General features: G+C 41.3%; 2 protein-coding genes across 3 annotated transcripts; both read right to left on the minus strand.

Moving 5' to 3' along the window:
• Positions 1 to 1,878: 1,878 nt before the first annotated feature.
• Positions 1,879 to 13,251, minus strand: ccdc149a (coiled-coil domain containing 149a). Of its 2 annotated transcripts, XM_068713456.1 has the most exons (13): positions 13,113 to 13,251; positions 11,891 to 12,052; positions 11,705 to 11,743; positions 11,045 to 11,152; positions 10,832 to 10,948; positions 10,538 to 10,710; positions 9,628 to 9,700; positions 9,369 to 9,453; positions 8,595 to 8,739; positions 8,306 to 8,382; positions 7,751 to 7,783; positions 4,480 to 4,584; positions 1,879 to 3,044 (listed from the first exon to the last, which is right to left on the minus strand). In XM_068713456.1, exons 1-13 carry the CDS (start codon positions 13,161 to 13,163, stop codon positions 2,551 to 2,553), a joined length of 1,662 nt encoding a protein of 553 aa, XP_068569557.1. In that variant the 5' UTR covers positions 13,164 to 13,251; the 3' UTR covers positions 1,879 to 2,550. The 2 variants fall into 2 exon arrangements, with proteins under 2 accessions (XP_068569557.1, XP_068569558.1); XM_068713457.1 differs by lacking the exon at positions 7,751 to 7,783.
• Positions 13,252 to 14,392: 1,141 nt separating this feature from the next.
• Positions 14,393 to 20,751, minus strand: LOC137874622 (serine/threonine-protein kinase/endoribonuclease ire-1). Its single transcript, XM_068713458.1, has 7 exons — positions 20,640 to 20,751; positions 17,729 to 19,180; positions 17,447 to 17,610; positions 17,142 to 17,362; positions 16,331 to 16,460; positions 16,129 to 16,226; positions 14,393 to 15,433 (listed from the first exon to the last, which is right to left on the minus strand). Exons 2-7 carry the CDS (start codon positions 19,140 to 19,142, stop codon positions 15,256 to 15,258), a joined length of 2,205 nt encoding a protein of 734 aa, XP_068569559.1. The 5' UTR covers positions 19,143 to 19,180; positions 20,640 to 20,751; the 3' UTR covers positions 14,393 to 15,255.
• Between the last annotated feature and the right edge of the window lie 82 nt (positions 20,752 to 20,833).

Below are 20,833 nucleotides of genomic sequence, written 5' to 3' on the forward strand. Positions count from 1 at the left end.
CTGGTACAACCTGACCAATACTGGGTTTTTGACGCAAATACCGATCTCAATATTAAAGAATTTAAGAAATCCAGTACTGGCAGATTAAACGCGAAACACAGGCATATACAGATCAAAATGTTGAGAATTGTGGCCACGACATGTTCTGAGAGGGACAATTTGCAATTTGTCAGTGCTCTCTGGTGGACAAACTATGTAATGGTAAGACTATTTCTAAAAGACCTCAAACTTATCTTTGGCATTTCTGCACTGTAATTTATTTGCATACATTGGTCAACATTTACACAATACTATCGGCCAATATATGGGGTCTGTTCATTTGTGATTTTATATATCAATAAATATTTCTCAACTCTAACCCATGTCCCACCTCTAACCTTTCTTACCACGTCTTCCCTGAATCAGACAATGCATCTCACTATAGTGTTCTTTGTTTTTGAACAGATATGCAAAGCTCAATCATTTCTTTCAGGCTTTCACACACATGCAAAAAAAGAAAGAAAAAAAGAGCTGATATCATCTTACAATTCCATTAGTTCAGACTCCATCTGGTTTATAAACTTAACAAACTCATTGGAGAAAAAAAAAGGCTCGCTGCAGTGTGCCAAATCAGCTGCCTGGCACCGGGCCGACTCTGGGTACGCATCATACTGTAGCTCCAGAGCTTCAATTCTCTCTCTTCGCCTCTATTTTGTGTCAGAGATTAAAAATAGCAAGTGGCTTTCTGCAGAATAAGCAGTTCATGGATTCTGGCTTTTTACACTGCGTTTGCCTTGAGAGGCCAGCTGTCACCTGCATGCAGGAAGAGAAGGCCTCACCACCGACTCCCAATGCACAGTGGGGTCGTGGACTCTGGCCGCTAGACGAAATGGGCTGTGCATCCGCTTTACAGCGCTGGAAGACGTTTGGCGTCTATAACTTTGTTTTTAAAGTTACATGATCATACTCAGACACTTTCTGCATTTGATCACATATTCATGTACTTTGAACAGAGAATAAACTTTCTTTTGGACATGAACAAAAAAGAACAAACGCTGGCAGATGCAATAAATATTTGTAATAAAAATTGTATACATTAATTCAATTAAAATAGAATTTGAATATTTTTCATGGTTTTAGACAACTCATTTGTGATGCCGGGAACAATTCTCTCTCCCAAGGCTGGAAAAAAAAAGAGAGAATAAAGTTAAGCTGCTCTAATCTGTAAAACAATCAAAAGACTGAGACTGCTGCATTTAGAATTAATGAGAGACCAACCTTGTGAACACTAAAAGAAATTAGTCAGAGAGATTTTCTGCGGATACGGGCTCATTTTCTGGTTCAGAACATTACTATCAAACAAACCTCATCTGTGTGTGAAAGCTCAAACAAATATTACACCAAGTTCACAAAGTCAGCCTCTGTGTCAGAGTGGAAGTTTCTATCAGATTGAATTGCTCCTTGTGTGGTTTCTAGCTTAAAGGAGGGAGCCGATACTAACGGCAATCACAAACGTTCAATGTCGTGGTTCCCAACATGAACTCTACACCCCTTCATTGACGGCGTTATCGTTAAATAGTTGTTTAAAGTGGATATTGTTACAATCGTACATTTGAACTGTCAATGTTCAGGTCAGTCTGGTCACGTTTGCATTTTTTAATCCATTTTTAGCCATTGATTTGAGTTATTTTAACCATTTATTCACTCATTCAACCCTATCAATTACTTCTCGCTAACTATTTTATCTGCGTGGCTTTTTAAGCTATTTCACCATTTATCTATTACATAAATCAAACTATCTTCACCATTACTTTTACTTTTCAAGTACATCATGTGGTACAAGTACCTCAGATATTTTGTGTAGTGTATGTGCATGGGTCACAAAAGACCAACTTCAAGTCATATTGCGGAATCATGCATTTATATGAATAAATATCAATAAATACAGTCTTTCCACATATAAGGCACGAGTAGTCTCATCCAAATATCAACTTCTAAATTAAAATAAATAAGGAAAAATAAAAACTGACTGATCAGTAATATACACTCATACAGATGAATATACATAAATAGAATCTTGAATAATAATATTATTCATTTACATATATTGACAAAACATTCATCACAAGTTGTTGGACCACCTATGAGAGTAACAACAAAATGCAGGACTGTGTCTGTGGGCCTCCCCTGGGAGGAAGACGAAAGCAAACAATTGGGATTATCTTATCGCAGGGGAGAGGAAGAAGGGAATGTGGGGCAGAGGAGTTGAGGCTGCCATATCTGTTATTTTCATAGCTAAACTCTTCCTGTAGGGCATGGAGTTTGCAACTCCATTGATTTCCAGATTGCCTGTTCCTGCGCAGCAACAAGCCTGTCTAGATACAAAGTGCACCTCCGGCTCCGTCGACGGCGGCTGAAAAAGTGTTTTCTCTCCGTTTTATTGACTGAAGCGGAGCTGCGAGGTGGAACAGGTGAGCGGTGGCCACGCTGTGTGAATGCAACTAGGGAGACGATTAATGCAATTACCAGCAAGAACGACAAGGACAAGGATTTAAAAGGCTTTCAGTGACGTCAGATCATGCCAAGGTTGTCACTACGACAGGTGTCACCCTGCAGTTCTACGATGTCCCACCCTCCTGCATTCGACACCTCTGTGCGCTGGCTCTCTGGAACTGATAGTGAGGCTTCCACGTGTTCAGAGGCTTGCTCATTTGGAAGCCACGGAAGGTCCGATTCAGTGGACGCGACACCCAGCGCCAGAGCCGCCTCTTCTCCTTCCTCCACCGTGGAGCCCAGCTCTTCATCCTCAACTCCCTCCACCTCATGTCCCGCCTCCTCCACTGGACTCCGCCCCTCCTCCAGCTCTATCAGAGCTCCGTCTTCCGTCAGGGTCACGATTTCTCCCCCTCTCCTGTCAATCCCATTCGTCTCCACCCCCACTAGAGGCTCCAGGCTGTTGAGCAGTGCAGGTGCGTCTTCCCTGCTGACGCCATCTGTGCCAAGGTCGCTGCCAGCAGTGTGGCATTCCCACGATGATTCATGTGAACTTCTGTCGTCTGACACAACTGGGAGAGGGGAAGATGAGACAACTGGTCATTTTAATTACTCACTTGATCCGAGGCCATAGAGGCACCAAAAAAAACTAGTACTTTTGGCCCTATTCTGAAGTAAGATGGCCTCTGATTTGGGTTATCTGGCAACATCAGCATGATCAACGACCAAAAATAGAGCTGCCAATAACAACAATAATACCGTCTGCTACATCTACTTCAACTCCTCCTTCACCGAGACAAACAACATTCATTGTTGAAGACTCCACTAATTACTTTTTTTAATTAATCAATAAATATTATATAAAAAGTCTATGAATGGTCAGAAAATAGTAAAAAAAATGCCCATCACAATTGGCCAGTGCCTTATTTTGTTGGACCAACATTATTTGATTTGCAATAATATGAAACAGAGAGAAGTAAAAATGTCTCATGTTTTGAGAAGCTGGGAAAAGCAAATATTTTGTATTTTTGCTTGATAAATAACAAATGTGATCGTAAAAATTGTTGTAATAATTATGTTTAACTATAATATTACTAATAAAGAACTCGAGCTGAGCTGCAGCATTTCAACCCGAGTTTACAATGAATATTAAGGAGCAAAAAAAAGCATCTAAAACACAAAACAATGATAGTCAGTAACAAAAGATGTATGATTAAGTAATTGAACAGCCAAAACAAACTAATGGTGCCGACAGACCAAGGCCGATAAACTCATGCCAGTCGATCGTTCAACTATTTCTATCGGAGCTTTTATCTTGTGAGAAAATCAAAATATGTTGAAAAAACACTTTCTAAAGAAAACACAAGGAGAGCTTTCCTCTTTTGGACCACTGTGTCAACGTAGAAAGTTATTTCAATTACTTATGTGACTGAAGTGCTTCCATGGCAACAGGCTAAATATAGCAGCAGTGCCCCCAGACAAGGGGACGCAAGACAAGTGTGACGCCCCGCATCTCGGCAACAGCAACAGCTTAGTTCTGCTTCTTCACCCAAATATGTTCGCACTTTGGGGATTACTGACCCATATTTGTGGATGTGCAGGCAAAAAGGTTAAAGACTGCACATGGAGTCTCAGCCACCTTTTCACACACACACACACACACACACACACACACACACACACACACACAGGAAGAAAGCAACATTACTTGAACTGGCATCCATATTTATGGCCCCCCCGTCCCCCATCCCCTTTCAAAGGGAACACGGCAGAAGTTTCTGAATGTCAGCGGGCGAGAATTTGCTTCACATTTCCAAAATGCCATGGCATTTGGGCAGCTTGCACCAATGAGAAGCAGAGAGGAGTGGAGGCGATACGGGATAGGACTTGGGTTAAACGTGGAAGATAGCAAGGAGTGTTTAGCACGATGTGGCTAATTAGAGTGTTTACGGCGTGAGCTGCGGGTTCTCTTATCAATGGCCAGAGAAACAGAATGGCAACGCTCACCTTTGGGTGGCTGCACTCTGGGCTGCGTGTTCGGCTGAGACGTGGCGCGTGTTGGATGAAGCTCCGGTTGAAGATTTTCACTCAGTGTGGCGTTGTCTCGATTTCCTGCAAGACCCCAAACAAGGAACAAAACACACCCCGTTACTCACACACCCGAATCACAACCAAAAGACAAAGTGAGCGGTATGAAGAGTTTTGGGGAAGGTTATGGTATGGATGGAGCTCATCCGAGCACATGTATGGCGCCGGGTTGTGCGTACAAACATACACGCACGTATGCATTGCAGTGCTCACAGGAAGTGGCTTCAGCTCCCTGTCATCTGTCTTCATTAGTGATGGCTGCACGCCTCTTAGGCTGACACCATATGCTACTCATAGGAGACTGTGCGCTATAAACCAGACATCACAAATACACACACACACACACACACACACACACACACACACACACACACACACACACACACACACACACACACACACACACACACAAAACTGTCTTCACAGAGACATGTGAATACACACGAGCCTGTAATTGTGCACATCAGCCTGTGCCTTCACAGAAACCCCCCTGAATAGGCCTGTTTCTCTGACCATTCAAGTGTGAGGCACAAAAACAAACAGAAGAATGAGAAAATGGATGACTGGGTGACACGATGCGTGAGAATCATGAATGGCGAACGGAGACCATATTGTTATGGATGCCGGCCATATTGTGGTGGATGCTCAGTGTTGACACTGATGTGGGAACAGTGAGTGATAGCGTTGGATGGGTGCTGGTTGGATCCTGGGGGGGGACGGGACAAGAAAGGCTACAAAGTTACCGATTGTCTAAAAAGTTCCTTTACTTGAGACGGGGTATTAATCATTATGTCAGATGGTTTTGATTGAAATGGCTCAACAGCTATTGGATGGACTGCCATGCAATTTTGTATACACATTATGCTAACGTCAGCATGTTAGCATGTAGCTTGAAGTGTCGCTCACAGAGCTAGCATGGAAGTAGACTTGTAGCCTCGTTCCTCTTACTCTTTAATCATGAAATTATTATTTCAAATAGCCACTTTTGAGTCACAGCCCACGACCCGATACAAACAGAGGTATCAACCAATCAATATCAGTTGAGAAAAATCTCCATACAAACCATTGTAACCATTGGCATGACTGTGAAGATATATTGATACATCATAACTTCACCTCACAAAACTCTAGCTTCGCTTGCGGCTGTATTCATTTTGTGAAGAAAATGATAGCTTGTTTCATTTTGACGTATCATACAACGGTTGTCAAAAGACGATAGTATCGGCACCTCATCAGAGGCAAACATCTTCTTCATGAAGCTCAGATAGCTGGCCTGTAGCTTTAAGACTACGCCTGCATCCAACTGTCTTCAAGTTTTGAAAGTGGGGCCTTAGAGGAGTTCTGCAGACTGCCTTTAAAAGCCAATAATAAAAGGTGGTGTTGGTTACTGAGCACAGCAGTGTCTCCAGGAGCCAGGAAGCACTCAGAGGGAGGCACCGGCGACTTCCTTTAAACCTTACAGGCAGCTGCATGTCCAGCCATCGATCCGTCTCCTCATCACACATATGACACACTGTCTATGCGTTTGCGCCCATCCTGCAAAGATGACAGACTCTTCTGCATGACACGATACTCCAACATACCAGATCACATTCTCTATATCACAAATAAGGAGAGGGAAAAAAAAAAAGAGATGTCTGTCAAACAGTCACATGGTTAGACCCTCCACTGAGATGCAGTGCTGTCCGAAACAGAGCTATATGGATGCATTGTCCAATAGCTGATGCACACCGACAGGCTTTCACTTGCTGTGTTACATTTCAGCTTGCGCTCCTTCACCATGGGGTGGGGGGGGTGGAGGACTGATGGGGTTCTATCAATCACAACTTTATCTGACTCACTGCATCGATGTCATTGTTATTGTTTTCGTCTCTCTCTCATCCGGAGACGACGTAGTCACCTCTAGTGTTCTCCGGGCCTCAGACAGGCAGCCAAGGCCCTCCATCCTATCCTGTTTGCCTTTAATATCCATCAGCACAACTTCATATCACATCAAGGCCACAGACGCTCACATCCCTCTATATATTTCTGTCTCCCTAACTGTGGTGGACAGCGTGGTCGTCAGGCACTCTGGGCCCTCGCCTACAAATTCCCTAATAACGGCACATTCCCCTAAATGTGTTTGTAATGTGGGCAATCATTTTCAGTAATGGATGCTTGTCAGTTTTATGGCGGTGAGAATGACGGTCTCATGACAGGGCACCTCCATCCAGCCGCAGTCTCTCCACCTCTCAATTTGGTTCATGCACGGCACAACATCTCCCTCCAGTGGGAAAAGCAGGGAACTATTTACTCGGTGGAGCGTCTCGTCTCCTGGTTGCATTTGGAAATTCTTTTAAGACTGCAAATGGAGTTTGGGAAAGAACATTTCATGCAGTTTACATTTGGTAGACGACATTTTTGTTTGGTTTTGCTGCTCTAAGGATGACATTTTCATTATTATTATTTTTTTTTAGAGATAGGGAACAGCTGACAGACGTCTTTGCAAAATGTAAGGGCTGCTATGAATACAGTGCATGTTAAAATATTTAATATTTAATGCATGGATACAGGTGTACATTGTTTTTTAAATTTAAATTACATTTTGCGCTTCAATTTTAAGTTGCTTTTCTCCACTCTCTGCCAAGAATGTGAAAAAAAATACCTGCAGTATTGAGAGCATATTTCTCTATTAATCCTCCCTCTCATATCCTAAAAACACTGTATAGGGTTGACCCCAATTCACTTCTAGTTCTCTTATCCCCGACTACAGTCTGCATCGTACGCCTCTCTATGCTGCGACAGCCTTCAGTCTTACTCTCAAATGATTTACGATTCAAAATCTTGCCAGAGAGCATCTGAGTCCATTTTGAAATGAACCCAGAAGAAAGCAGAGCGCTGCATTAACAAGGTCTCTCCTGCCCTTAAAACATTCCCAACCCCAACGTTAATAAATGATCTATTTTTTTTTCTTCTTCCTGAACGTCAAATTCCGGATCCACTCGACCAAAAGGACCAGCGTTTGATACTCATTCAGCCTGCTGCAGTCAATGGTATCATGAACAGACACATGAGCGGGTGGTCAATGGAGTAAACACATTGTAAACGGTGGGCATGAGGTGACACGCTTTCTGGGCGTCTGCCCAGATTTGTCCTGGCGTGACATAGCGGAGGGCATGGATGGGCTAAGTGGGGCAGAAGGAATACATACTCCCAATTCCCACGGATACGCGGTAGGTCAAGCCTGAGACGCAGCCAGAGAGAGAGAGAGAGAAAGACACACTGTTATCAACATAAAACCTCAATAATGAATTTAGAAAGAAAAAGACGGAAGGATCGGTTTAAAAATATAAATGACAAAAGAAAAGGGATTCAAAAGCAACGTGAGAGAGGATTAATGTTTGGAAAAACATTTCTCTTCTCAAATTTCTGAAGCAAATTCTCAATTATGAAAAGGGACAGAAATGAGACACAAGTTAACTGGTTGAAACTGGTTAACCTGGTTAGCCTGGTTAGCACGCACAAACACGGCCAGTAGTCACACGGTCATGTTTGCTAATGGTGTGGTACAGTTTCAACCAGCTCAAAGCATATGCAAATATTAAATATATATATATATATATAAAAGTAAATGACTGTTATTACTCTGTCTTTGTTCTATAAGTGGATTGTGTTTGATGTCACATTAAAATGATTCCAGGACTTCCATAAGGAAGCTGCAAGGTGGTACAGCTGAAGTGTTTCTTTTGTTGGCCTTGAGACTCACCTGGAAGACTCCAGAGTCCAGAAACCTCCAACGTCTTCAGCTTCCTTTCCAAATCTGCTACTCTGTTTCCAAGAATCCTGCAGACCAAATACAATGGATCAGGTTTCTTGGGACTGATGAACAGTGTGTGTGTGTGTGTGTGTGTGTGTGTTTGTGTGTCACAGTTCAGTGTTTGCCTTGGAGGTGGAGGAGGATTTTCAGAACAGGTATGCAAACATTCTGCTCGTGCGCCGTAAATCCTTGCAGTCAGCGGTTCCTCCGACATCACAGTAATGTCACATTTCAATACCTGTTGGTGTGCCTCTGGTGCTGGATGACCAGGTTCTTCTCGTGGATGGTCTCCAGCAGAGCTGTGGCCAGGGACTTGAGGTCAGAGATGGACTGAGGCGTGGCTGGCAGGCTGCAGCCCTGCTCTTCCAGCAGCATCTCCTGGACTACAAAAGGAGAGGGAGAGGACAAAATAGGGATGGCAGATTAAAGAAAGCAATTTTAATTTGAAGCCATCAACAATAATATGTGGTGCTTTTCCTACAACCTGCCAATATTGCACGGATAAAACTTTCACAAAACTTAAAAAATATATACAAAAGAGAGGGTGATTTAACACGAGACGGGGAGAAAAACAGCATGACAAGAGCAAGGCAGAGATGGAGAGTTAGAAACAGCTGTCTGCTAGTGACACTCTCCTCTCTTTAACTCCGGAGCCCACTGTGCTGCTTCTGCCAGCAACTGTCAGTCATCTTGGCAGGCTCATTTCCCTGCCAGTGGTGCTCTCTACCACTCAGAATACAATTAGGAGCCCAGCTGGAGTCCGGGGCGGTGGCTTGAAGCATCGGCAAAAAAGAAATGAGTTATTAAATAAAGCGCTGAGACACGGCAAGAAACCAAGGGGCCTTTTAAAGAAACCGATTTGTTCCACTGAAGAAAGAATTAGTTGAAGAGTTTATCTGATCAAAAACTAACTGAGGTGATGGCCAACGTTTTACTGGCCTTCAACACTCTCCAGATCGGCTATCTATTTATGTGTGAGTTTCAAAGTGAGCTGAGCAGTTTGTGTTTTCACCTTGCTTGGCAGAGAGAACTCCAGTGAGGGGACTGCTGTTTGATTTCCCATATGTGCTGGAGTTTTTCCTCCTCTCAAGAGCTGTCTGTGCGGAGGGGGGGGAAACAAGAGAACAAAGCTGACCACGCCATGTTTGATGAACGATGAAAACGAAAGTCTTGCTTTTAGTGCGTACGCAGAAGAATGCAAATTTAGCAACGTCAAATCAATTGTTCAGGATTCATAAAGCCCCCGAAAATCAGAGGCATTCCATCCGCACCTTGTACTTCATGATGTTGGATTTCAGCAGGTTCACCTCCTCTTGTAGTTGGCTGAAGCGCTCATGCAAATACCTACAGTCACAACGATCAAAGTAGCACATCAGGAGAGCCAACGCACACATGACAAGATTGATTACATGCAAGACAGAGCAGACTCTGAAAGTATTAACTTGAACACAATCATATATACATGATTTTTTAAAAATATATATATATATATATATATATATATATATATATATATATATATAAAAAACACTGGTATCAGATCAGTACTCTGTGTGGGCCAAAACCCAAAGCCCAGGTTTGGGTTTTGAGACTGAAAAAGTATTTATAGTATAGTATTTACACAATTTTACACTATTAGTGTAAACCGTCCCCCATGATCATTTTAAATAAAAGTAAAATAAATAAAAAGTTTTTGTTTAAATCTTAGAAAAGCAAAAAAAAGGTGCAACTACTACGCAAAGGGTACCAAAGAGATTGTAAATGGGCCTTTACTAATGTCGTGTTATACTAATGTGTAATGTTTATGACCTAATGTTCTTACATGTTTCCCCTTTATTAAAAAGCATGTTAGAAAAAAATGAATTAAAAAAAAAATTAAATTTAGAGTTTAAAATGTCTCGGTGTTGTTGGAAGAGCATCATGCTGAATACAGAAATATCGATCAATTTAAAACCAAACGCAGCGAAGAAGAATCACAATAAAGCGCCTCTAAAATGTCTAAACTTTTATATGTTTTATACTTCATTTTTCTGCTTTAACCAGATCATTTGTTTAGCCTATATTCCATGTGTTTACAACCAGTAAAGCATCAGAAAGAGGAAAAAGAGGAAGTGGAACGGACTTGATAGTAGATAGTAGATAGGTAGTTGTGTGTACTAGCTATCTGCTTCTGTGTCCCACCTGTTCTCCATGCAGAGGGCGTCCACATCGATGATGCGAGCCTCGCGGTTTCCCAACACGTGGTTGAGCTCCACGTTGAGTCGGTAGGCCTTCTCCCTGAACACGCTGCGCTCCGCCTTCACGTCCTGCAGCTCGTCCGTCACGGCCTTCATGTTGTGCTCCATCTCCTCCATCTCGAAAAAAAAAAAAAGCAGCGAGGCAAAAAACTGTTTGCGAGAGCGCTTCAAGCTTTGTTTATGAGAGAAGAATTTGCTGAGGGTGCGTAGCTATTTTCAGCAAAGGAAATGTATTAACCTGTAGCCCCGCTCTCTCAAGCTGGTGCACTAGATCCTCCCGTTCATGGGCGGGGAAATGGCGAGCCCCCACCTCCTCATCCCCCAGCCTCTGTCGAGTAATGGTCATCCTCAGGAGCTGCAGGAAAAAAAAACCCACATTGATTTCACCGTTTCTCTCGAACACATCTACTCATTCACTGCACTGAGTGAGGAGGGGTCATCCTCATGTCACCTTGTTATCCCCATGGGCCTCCGTCAGTCTCTGAGTCAGCTCCTTCACCTCCTCAGACAGCTTTTTTGCTCGTTCCCTCGAGTCTCTCAACAGCTGAGCCAGGTTCACCTGAGGAGAACGAGGGGAGGAAGAAGAAATGAAGTGAACGGTCATTTATTGCAAAACAGCTGGTGAAAGGCCACTTGATCCGTCATGGAGACGGTCCAGATCCACCAATAAAACCCATTCAATTTGGGCAGCACTGCACATCTTTCTTCTTCAGCTCAAGGAAACACACACACAGGGACAATTGTTAACACACAACTGTTGTCATTAACTGCTTTTGAATGGGTCGTGCACCATCAAAAACAGGATAAATAGAGTTATCAAAAAGACAATATAATTCTAAATAATCACGATCTAATGCCCAAGAACCACATTATTTACCACCAGGCAGAATCCTACAGACACAACCACCTTAACAATGATTATCTGGTAAACGGGGCGTGTTTTTACTGCTGTCATATTAGAAGTCTGCAAGCCGTGTGAGCATGTGATCTGTATTTGAAGTCACATGCCAGAGGTTATCCTCACCTAACTGAGTCAACATAACATTTACACTGCGACACAATGCAGGCAAACACTTTCTAATAAAGTCTTTGAAATCAATCTGAGACTTACTTGATTGCGTTTTTCTGGCGGCAAGGAGGGGTCACCATCCTAAGATATGAAAAGAGTCAAACAATCAAGATATTCTTCGTCGTCATACTGTTGAGCATGGCCTGACTGCTTCCTCACATAGACTCCTAATAAACCAACAAACTTGCGGCGCACGTGGACAAATCAGCATCACCTTGAACCACTCACAATGAGTTCCCTGTACTTTTTCTTGAGTCCCTGGTGGCGCTCCCTCAGCTGGTTGGCCATCAGCTTGTACTGGTCTCTCTCCTGCTGACAGGTGTCCAGCTCCTTGGACAGAATGAGCAGGGCCTCCTTCTTACTCTCCAGCTTGCGCTTACACACCAGGAACTAAGACAAACAGCGCACACAGGGAGAGAGCAGGGGTGTTATGAGATGCTTGTGTGTGTGTGTGTGTGTGTGTGTGTGTGTGTGTGTGTGTGTGTGTGTGTGTGGATACAGGCCATTGTAAGTCATCTAGCTCTGTGTTAATTCCAGCGACCACAGGTCATATCATATCCATCTATCATAACACCATCATTCAGTTTGTTCTTGGCACCGAACGAGTCCCCACAGGTGGAAAAACACACACACACACACACACACACACACACACACACACACACACACACACACACACAGGAGCCAAGTGTTTAACGTGGAGATAAGACACAGCAGAGTAAACCTTGATAGCTGTCAGACCCGCCTGTAACCAAATTAAATAGCAGCTGCAGAGCTGGCTGTGCAGAGGCAGTGTGAGGCTTGTGGCTCGACCACAAGTAATTGAATTACTCTTTGGTATTACTGTTTGAGTTTCCAAAAGTTTTTTGTTGTTGCTTTGTACATTTCACAAAACGTTTTGTATCATAACTATCGTGCTAATAACAGCCAGCTATAGGCTTACTTTACATTTTCACATACATATATATCCATATTCATTGAATTTCAGGTTTGAATGCATTGGTTCTAGTTATGTTAACAAGTAAAGTTAAACGCAGCCCCACAGGTGTCTTATATGTCTGTCTGTCTGTATATATATATATATATATATATATATATATATATATATATATATATATATATATATATATATACATATATATATATATATATACACACATGTTGAAGAGGCGGGCAGGAGTGTCGCTGCATGCTGGATGCGGGCTCGTGATGCTGTCGGCCTGACACAACAGCACGCTAGCTTACCGCTGCAATTGTTCTGCAGCGTTATCGAGCAAAACACGAAGAAGTAACGTTAAAGGGTTTTCTATGTGGTGTTTAAAAAGCTCCTCGGTCTATTATTAAGCAATGCCAAGACAGCGAAGCTCGTTCCACACGGTCCAAGGGAGCGTCTGCGAAAAAATCAGTCCGTCTCCGCAACAGCTGTTCGCGGCGTTCGCCGTCCACTCACCTCGCTGACCAGCCCCTGCCAGTCACTCTCGCTCCTCTTAGCAGACTGCATCGTCCGAAAATATTCGGACAAAATGTCAGAATACAGGTTGCCTCTCTGACTCTGCCCAAGCTCCGTTTGTTTATCCTGCAACGTCACTTTTTTTTTTTTTTTTTTTTTTTTTTTTTTGCCTCTGCTGTCAAGTCGTGCGGATGAGAACAAGATTACTCTTCCGGTATTACATTGAAAATAAAATCATCGTGGAAGAAAATTAGTTTTGAGCAATTCTGATTTACAAATTAACACTATTTTAAAGAAACGATGGATAGCCTGCAGGATTAATTATAATAAAACGTAAATTGATAAATTCAACAAGATTTCCTTCACAATAAAAGCACGCAGTCATTGTAAAAATGTAATTGTGATACAAATTGGATAAAAAATAAATCAGACATTTAAATGATTTATATTTAGCTCTTATTCTCACCTTGTATTATGGTACAAAGGATATTATTATGTTATTGCTGGGTGCATTGAGATGGGGGAAATTATACTTGACTGACATTGTGCAATAACGATCGTGCAAACATGACAAAACACATCTTACAATCATGTTTTAGTAATAAATAATATGAAAATATGAACATATTTATTGGGATATTTAAGTTTAAATTTGCAGTATATTCTGAGAATATTCAATATGCCAAAAAATGTAAAAAGTAATCTGTATTTCGTAAATCTTGCGTATTCCATTTTGTTCTGCAAAATTTAAATACCATTCACTGAAAGTTTAGGACAGAGTTTGTGACCTAGAAAATCCTCACAGGACTTCTACTTCACACACACACACACACACACACACACACACACACACACACACACACACACACACACACAATATCCAATACCAATTTTTTAGGGAAACGCTGATCATTACATTACCTTTAATTGGAAAGATAGTAAGGACCTTTTCTGCAAACAAAAATGCATATATTGTGAAGGCTTAGAGAACAACAGGCTTGAATCCAGAAACAGAACTCAAAGACAGCCAGGTATGGTTAAAGGTCAACACCATAAAGGGGTCAGAATGACTTTGAGCCGGCTTGAGTTGTGACATATCTTGATACAGGCAGCCTTGCAGGGTCTCTCAGGGTCGTCAATCCGCCACTGGACCACAGTTCTTGCATTAGCTACTGGATAATAACATTAGAAATCTGGAAGAGCCAGGTCTCCAATTTCCAGAGGCTTAGTTGTCTTTTTGCAATACAGTCCTTGAAGGGAAATAAATGGACTGCAGCACATTGATTGATTTACAGCCTTTAATTGTGCAAACAGACGAACATTTTAATGCATTACATTACAGTCATTTAGCAGACGCTTTTATCCAAAACGACTTACAATAAGCGCATTCAACATTGGTAATCAAAAGAACTACTAGTCACCAGAAGTCATAAGTACATTTCCTTTTCCAAACAAGCATCTAAGAGCATGAAGCAGAGCATAACTCAGAGCCAAAGTACAGTGCAGAAACAAATAAAAACAGTAAGTGCTATAAGTAATACAAATACAATAAGTGCAACAAGCTAGTATGAATACAATAAGTGCTGAGTGGAAGGCTCAGGGTAGCACTTCCTGAAGAGGTGGGTTTTCAGCGTGCGCCGAAAGATGGGCAGCGACTCCGCTGTCCTGACGTCAGTGGGAAGTTCATTCCACCACTGTGGGGCCAGGACAGAAAACAGCCGTGACCGGGTCAATCGGCCACAGGGACCTCTGAGCGACGAGGCAACTAATCGCCCCGAGGCAGCAGAGCGAAGTGGTCGGGCGGGGGTGTAAGGCTTGACCATGGCCTGGAGATAGGAAGGAGCTGTTCCTTTCACTGCCCTGTAGGCTAGCATCAGGGTCTTAAACTGGATGAGCTCTTACAGGGAGCCAGTGTAGAGAACGGAGAAAGGAAGTTGTGTGGGAGAACTTGGGGCGATTGAACACCAGGCGAGCTGCGGCACAGTGTCTTCATCAGAGAATAAAGAGGAAGCATACTTTGAATCGGCAGATCAATGACAAAATAAGCAAGTTAATTTGCTGCACTGATTTACAGCCACACAGCACCAGGTCTCATTGCATTTAGCTGCTGTTAAATTGAAAAACGGCAGTGACGAGCCTGGTGTCAATCAGCAGTTGGCTGAGTGGAACTGCTCTGAGATTCTTGAACTGGGGTGTTAAGATCCTCTCCACACTTTTCGGTTGGTGTCACGGTCCACCCTCTGATTTTATCAAATGTATAAACACATTCAAAGAGATCAGGAAACATCAACATCAGATCACATTTGGCCGCGTCCTTGGGACTGCAAACAGAAAGATGAAATTGTATTACAGAGAAAATCCCTGACAGTCATCCACAATATAACCAGTGGTTCCCAACATTTTGACTTGTGACCACTTGAACAGAGTTTTTAAAGGCCTAAAAATTTAAGATGACCCAGCATGCTTTTAGAAAATCAGATATTAGAGCAAGGTCTATTTTGTTTAGATTTTAGTGGCAACAAAAAACAAAGTAATGTCAAAAAAGTAACGGAGCAGACATTGACATAAACTGATGTGGCCGTGGAGATGGGTACCCAATGATACCCAATGTTAAAGTAAAGGGATATGGAATAACACTACCAAGAAACCAGTGAAAATATTTAATAAATATGTTAAATTCATTTTACACATACTTCCATAATCCTTAACGTTCCAAAGAATAGGACCTATCAAAATAACAAAAGCTCAGTCTTCTGAGCATTTTTTCTCACTTTGCAGTTTTTAGCCTTCAACCAAATACAATAAAGGTAGATTCTGTTTGTGGAGCTCAGGGGAATGAAAAGTTACAATTGAAAAATTAAATATCAACGTCTCTTTTCAGAAAGTCACTGTGAACATTTTCATTCCTTCCACCAAAAGAATAGAGGGAGAAATAAGTGAGAAAATATGATGTTGACGGTGAGTTTATTCTTGATATATCAAGGCCCTTCATATTTTTTAATTCAGTTTAACTTACTAGTGCACGTGGAGGTTACGTATGAAGCGCACTAATCCCAACACGTGTTTAGAGTAGGGTTTCTTGCCCTCCAACTCCTTGACCAACTCTGGTGGAAACTGAAATACAAAACATTCAAATTATACATAGTGATAAAGTTAACTTAAGGATTACAAACTAGTGGGGTTCCAAATAAAGACTAAAATCGTGATGTTGAAATCACCTTCTCTTTCCACTGTTTTGAGGATTCACCCCCAGCAAGATTCTCCAGTGAAAAAGTTGATTCCTGGGTAGCATTTCGATATTTTTTCACCTCCGGCTGGTCTCCAATCTTTATCAAGTATTCTACTTTCCTGAAAAATAAAATGCAGCCTACGTTAAAGGTGGTTGTTTGACAAGACATAAACAATGTCAACATTTTTGTCCTATCATATTGCAAATAAATGGTGATATGGACAGACAATGAAAAATATATTGATAGGGAAATAAGAGCAACTGAAGAAAAAGTAACAACAAAAAAACACACAAGAAGAGCATGACTAAAATAATCAGTCGGCCAGTCCACCGCTTTGGTTCAGGCTGAAATATCTCAAAAACTATTGGATGGATTGCTGATAGTTTGTACGCGCATTCATCGTTCCCAAAGAATTAATCCTAATGACCCTCACTTTTTCTCTAGTGCCATCATCAAGTCAAAATTTCAGTTTGTCCAGCACTTTGTTTCTGGCCAAATACCATCATCCTAAACTGTAATTTAAAAATGTGTGTGTTTTTTTTTTTTTTTATTTCTGTTTGGAACTAATTAGCAAGTTTTAGCTACTAAAGTGCAAAACTAAGATAGTGGTCATGGCAATTATACCTGCTCAGCATCAGCATGTTAGCATGCTGATATTAGCATTTAGATGAAAGCACTACTGTGCTTTTAAGGGCAGGCTGTGGCTGTAGACTAGGTCTTGTACTTGTATGCCAGGTACAAAACATAGAAATAATAACAAATAAGTTGAATTAATTGGCCATATTTAAAGTGATTCTACCTGTCTGTTGTCCAGAAGAATGCATGATTCAAGCAAGCTTCCACGTTGGGTCTATTCTTTGGTTCTTTATTGATCATCCACTCAATGAGATCCTTGGCCAACACATCTTTAACATGGCCCAAAGTGTAGATCCCTTTATGAATGTTGGGTTCACAGTCAAAGTTGTCACCAAAAGGATGGTGTCCTCCAGAAAGGATATAATAACTCAGCATCCCTGCCACCTTGAAAGTTAACATAACAGTTATGTTATTGAAATATTTTTCACATACAACATTCAAGAACATTTATATAGCAGAAGCACTAACCTGTATGTCAGTGCTCGGCTTGTAGGGTGTGTCATCTCCTCCTTCTAAAGTCTCCCCGGCCATCCAGCATTGTGTTCCTGCTCTGCCGGAGCGATACGTTTTCTGGCCTTTGGATAACCGTCTACTTATGCCAAAATCAGCTAATTTTACCCTGTCCATAACATCTGCAGGACAAATGGTGTAAATAGATTCAGTGAACAAAATCATATATGATACATATTTGTGCACTTTGACTTTTAGATAGTGAATTACATGTTTATGTATATTTTTTACTTGTCTTACCGATCAAAACATTCTGTGGTTTGAGATCCCGGTGGAGAATTGGAGGGCTTGAATCACAAGGACAATGAAGCACCTTTAAACTCTCGAGGAATTGAAAGACAAGTTTCTTCATCAGCAGAACATCATCATGATTTTTGATGTATTCGTCCAGAGTGTATTCACAAAGTTGAAGAGCAAGATATCTAAAGTTGCTATCCTTCTCCTCATCAACATATCGCACAATAAATTGATGATCAAGCTCTGAAAGTCTTAGAAATCCTATCTCGTTCGTCAGCTCTTCATCGTTGTTTTTAGACATTCTCTTAATAGCAACTTCAGTGCCATCATGTCTCAGCCCCAAGAAGACTTCAGTACCATGACTACCCACCGCTATACAGAATTCTTTTTGATTCACAAATGTCAGGCCTCCAACCCTGGTTCTTTCACGTTCATCAGTTCTCGAAAGCTTTTTTAACTGGTCACTCCACCTCTTGCTGATTGGAAATGCCTGTAGTTGTTTTGATGTGCCAGGTTGGATGGGTATACCATTTGAAGCTTGAGCAGATTCTGCAACAGGAGCTGGTGTTGGGTCATTTGGACTTTCTTGCTGGTCAGTCCTGTTCTCAGATCTGGTTAAGTCTGTACCATCTTCGCATTTCAAGGTGTGTTTGCTAAAACATTCTACCAATCGTCTGAGCTCTACATGTCCAATGTAGTTCTGATTTTGAGGGTCCTTCAGCCATTTCACACTTCCCTGGCGGTATTTTTCTGCATCTTTCCCAGTTACATTATGAAGTGTTTCAATCATGGTCAGATGGGTCTGAGGATTCTCCAACAGCATGTGTTTGTCAAAGGTTTCAAACACTTTTTCAGGTGGTCCCCCTTGAACAGCAATTTCCATATCCAGAAAATATCTGATTTTGGAGAAAAATTCATCTTCTTCCGATGCAAGCTGATGAATCATCTGAGATATACATTTATTGTGATTAATATGTTCAGGGACAGTTGCAGGTAAAATTGTTACCAGTGCACCAGCAGATACGAGCTCCTTTAAGACATCGGCCCGTTTTTCGATGGCAGCAGTTTGCAGTGGCGACCTTTGTTGGATGACATCACTTCTGTTCGGATCAGCTTTTACTTCCAGCAGTTTTGTCACAAAAGCAAGTGGTGCTTTGGATAGAGAGACATAATGCAAAGGTGTTAAGCCATTTTGTGACACCTTGTTTGGGTCTGCACCCTCTTGCAGTAAGAAAAAAAGAATATCCTCCTTGTGACTAACAACAGCAGCAATCAGTGGGGTTACATAGTCATTCCACTCTGTGCATGGGTAAACGTCATTAATGTTGTCCTTTAGTAGATTTTTGAGGTCCTGCAGGTTTTTGTCAATTATACATTGCACTATAGTGTAATGTTTTTCTTTTGGGATGACTTCCATAACTGTTTGATGATATTTCCTTCTTTGCTTCAGAGTTTCTGTAGAAAGACAAAAGCACGAGGTTACTGTTAAACATGTGATGCCATGCAAAACTTCAGAGTACCAGCTATAGAGCTATTACACAAACAGTTCTGCCAGTATTGATGAGTTTGGTTATAAAATGTTCTCTTGTGTTTGAAGCATGTTTAATCGGGAATACATATAATCCTATTTTATTGTGTGTTGATAATACATTTGGTCTTTAGTAAACATTTCATATACTTAAATACATTAAATATGGTAAATTGATGTTTGTTATGATTAGGGTTGGGTATAGTTTTGATTCTATCATTGTGAATACTCTTATCGGTTTTATTCCTTCTCCTCTTATTGGTTCTTTTTGGTTATATTGTGAGGAAAAAGGACGATTAATTCAGACAAAAATAGACTTTGTTTTATTATTCTTGTATGTAAACAAATAGTCTTTCTTGAGCAGCAATACAAGAAGTTCTAAAATCTTTAAAATACATTCGCAGCCAAAAAAATAGGTAATTGACTAGTTTTTATTTTATTCTTATTTGATAAATTGCCTCTATTACCTCCTTTACTTGTAAGGGTTTTATTGCATTCATGACAACGAGAGTTATCAGCATCTACTCAAGTAAAATGTAGACACACTTTTGATCTTTTTGTTTTCCCTGCCTTGATGTGTGTCTCACACTGAACTGAGCCGGAGTTGTGTGTGACTAAAGCACAACTCCGCTCCACATGCAAAGACAGGCAGAGAGACAGAGAGAGGAGATTTGTTCTGCTGCTATTTTTGACAGAGATCTCACTCCGTAACTTCATCAATACCGATAGCAGAACCGCTAACACCTGACCTTATCAATACTCAGAGATTTTACTAATTTAGAACCGGTTCCTCTTTAGAACCGGTTTTCGAGGGGCATCCTAAGTTACGATGAATGAAGATGAACTTGAGCGGTGGCTGGATGTGGCCGATATATCGGCCATGCCAATATATTTTCAATTTCAACTTATCACAGAGATATCGATATTGCCTCTGTATTTATATATGAATACATACATAACTGAAATGTTAACAAAGTAAGCACTAGTGATTGTGTTGGCTTTTTTTCATCTTAGGTAGAAACAAAGTCCCGGCGTGAACTTCCTGCTTGTTGTATCACTGCCAGGGCAGCTGTATTTTTGGCGTATGTATGGTGATTCAAACATCCAAACTGCTCACCAAGTGGCATAACAGTACAGTTCAAAAGGAAACATATTGCAATATAGTTTAAAATCAACACATAAAACTAACACTGCTGTCACCCCTCCCCCATTCACAGACACTTACGCCATCTTGTCTTGTCGTCAGGTTGCGGCCAAATACACATAAAATGGTGAACATCTTAGTTCCTAGTTCCTCATTCAGGCTACACACTACAACTCAACTTTCTTGTGTTTGTTATTCTACTTAGACTTGGAAGAAATTAAAAAATTAGAAGAATCACTTACAATTTTGAAGTATAATGTTTTCTTTGCGTACGATTGGTCCAAACTCTGTGTTCAGGATCCGTGTTGGCTTCAATAAAGCAGGCGCTGAACTCAAAGGTCTCTGGTCTTCCTGTGTTCCTTCCTTTTTCTCTTTCTCTTGCTCCGCCCATGCCTGACAGGTTTAGGCTGGTTGCAGTTGAATTTCCTGCTATTGA

Source organism: Cebidichthys violaceus, unplaced genomic scaffold, assembly GCF_023349555.1.
Source record: "Cebidichthys violaceus isolate CVI_PGR_0920_01 unplaced genomic scaffold, fCebVio1.0.p SCAF_19, whole genome shotgun sequence".
In the NCBI taxonomy this organism is placed as follows: Eukaryota; Metazoa; Chordata; class Actinopteri; order Perciformes; family Stichaeidae; genus Cebidichthys; species Cebidichthys violaceus.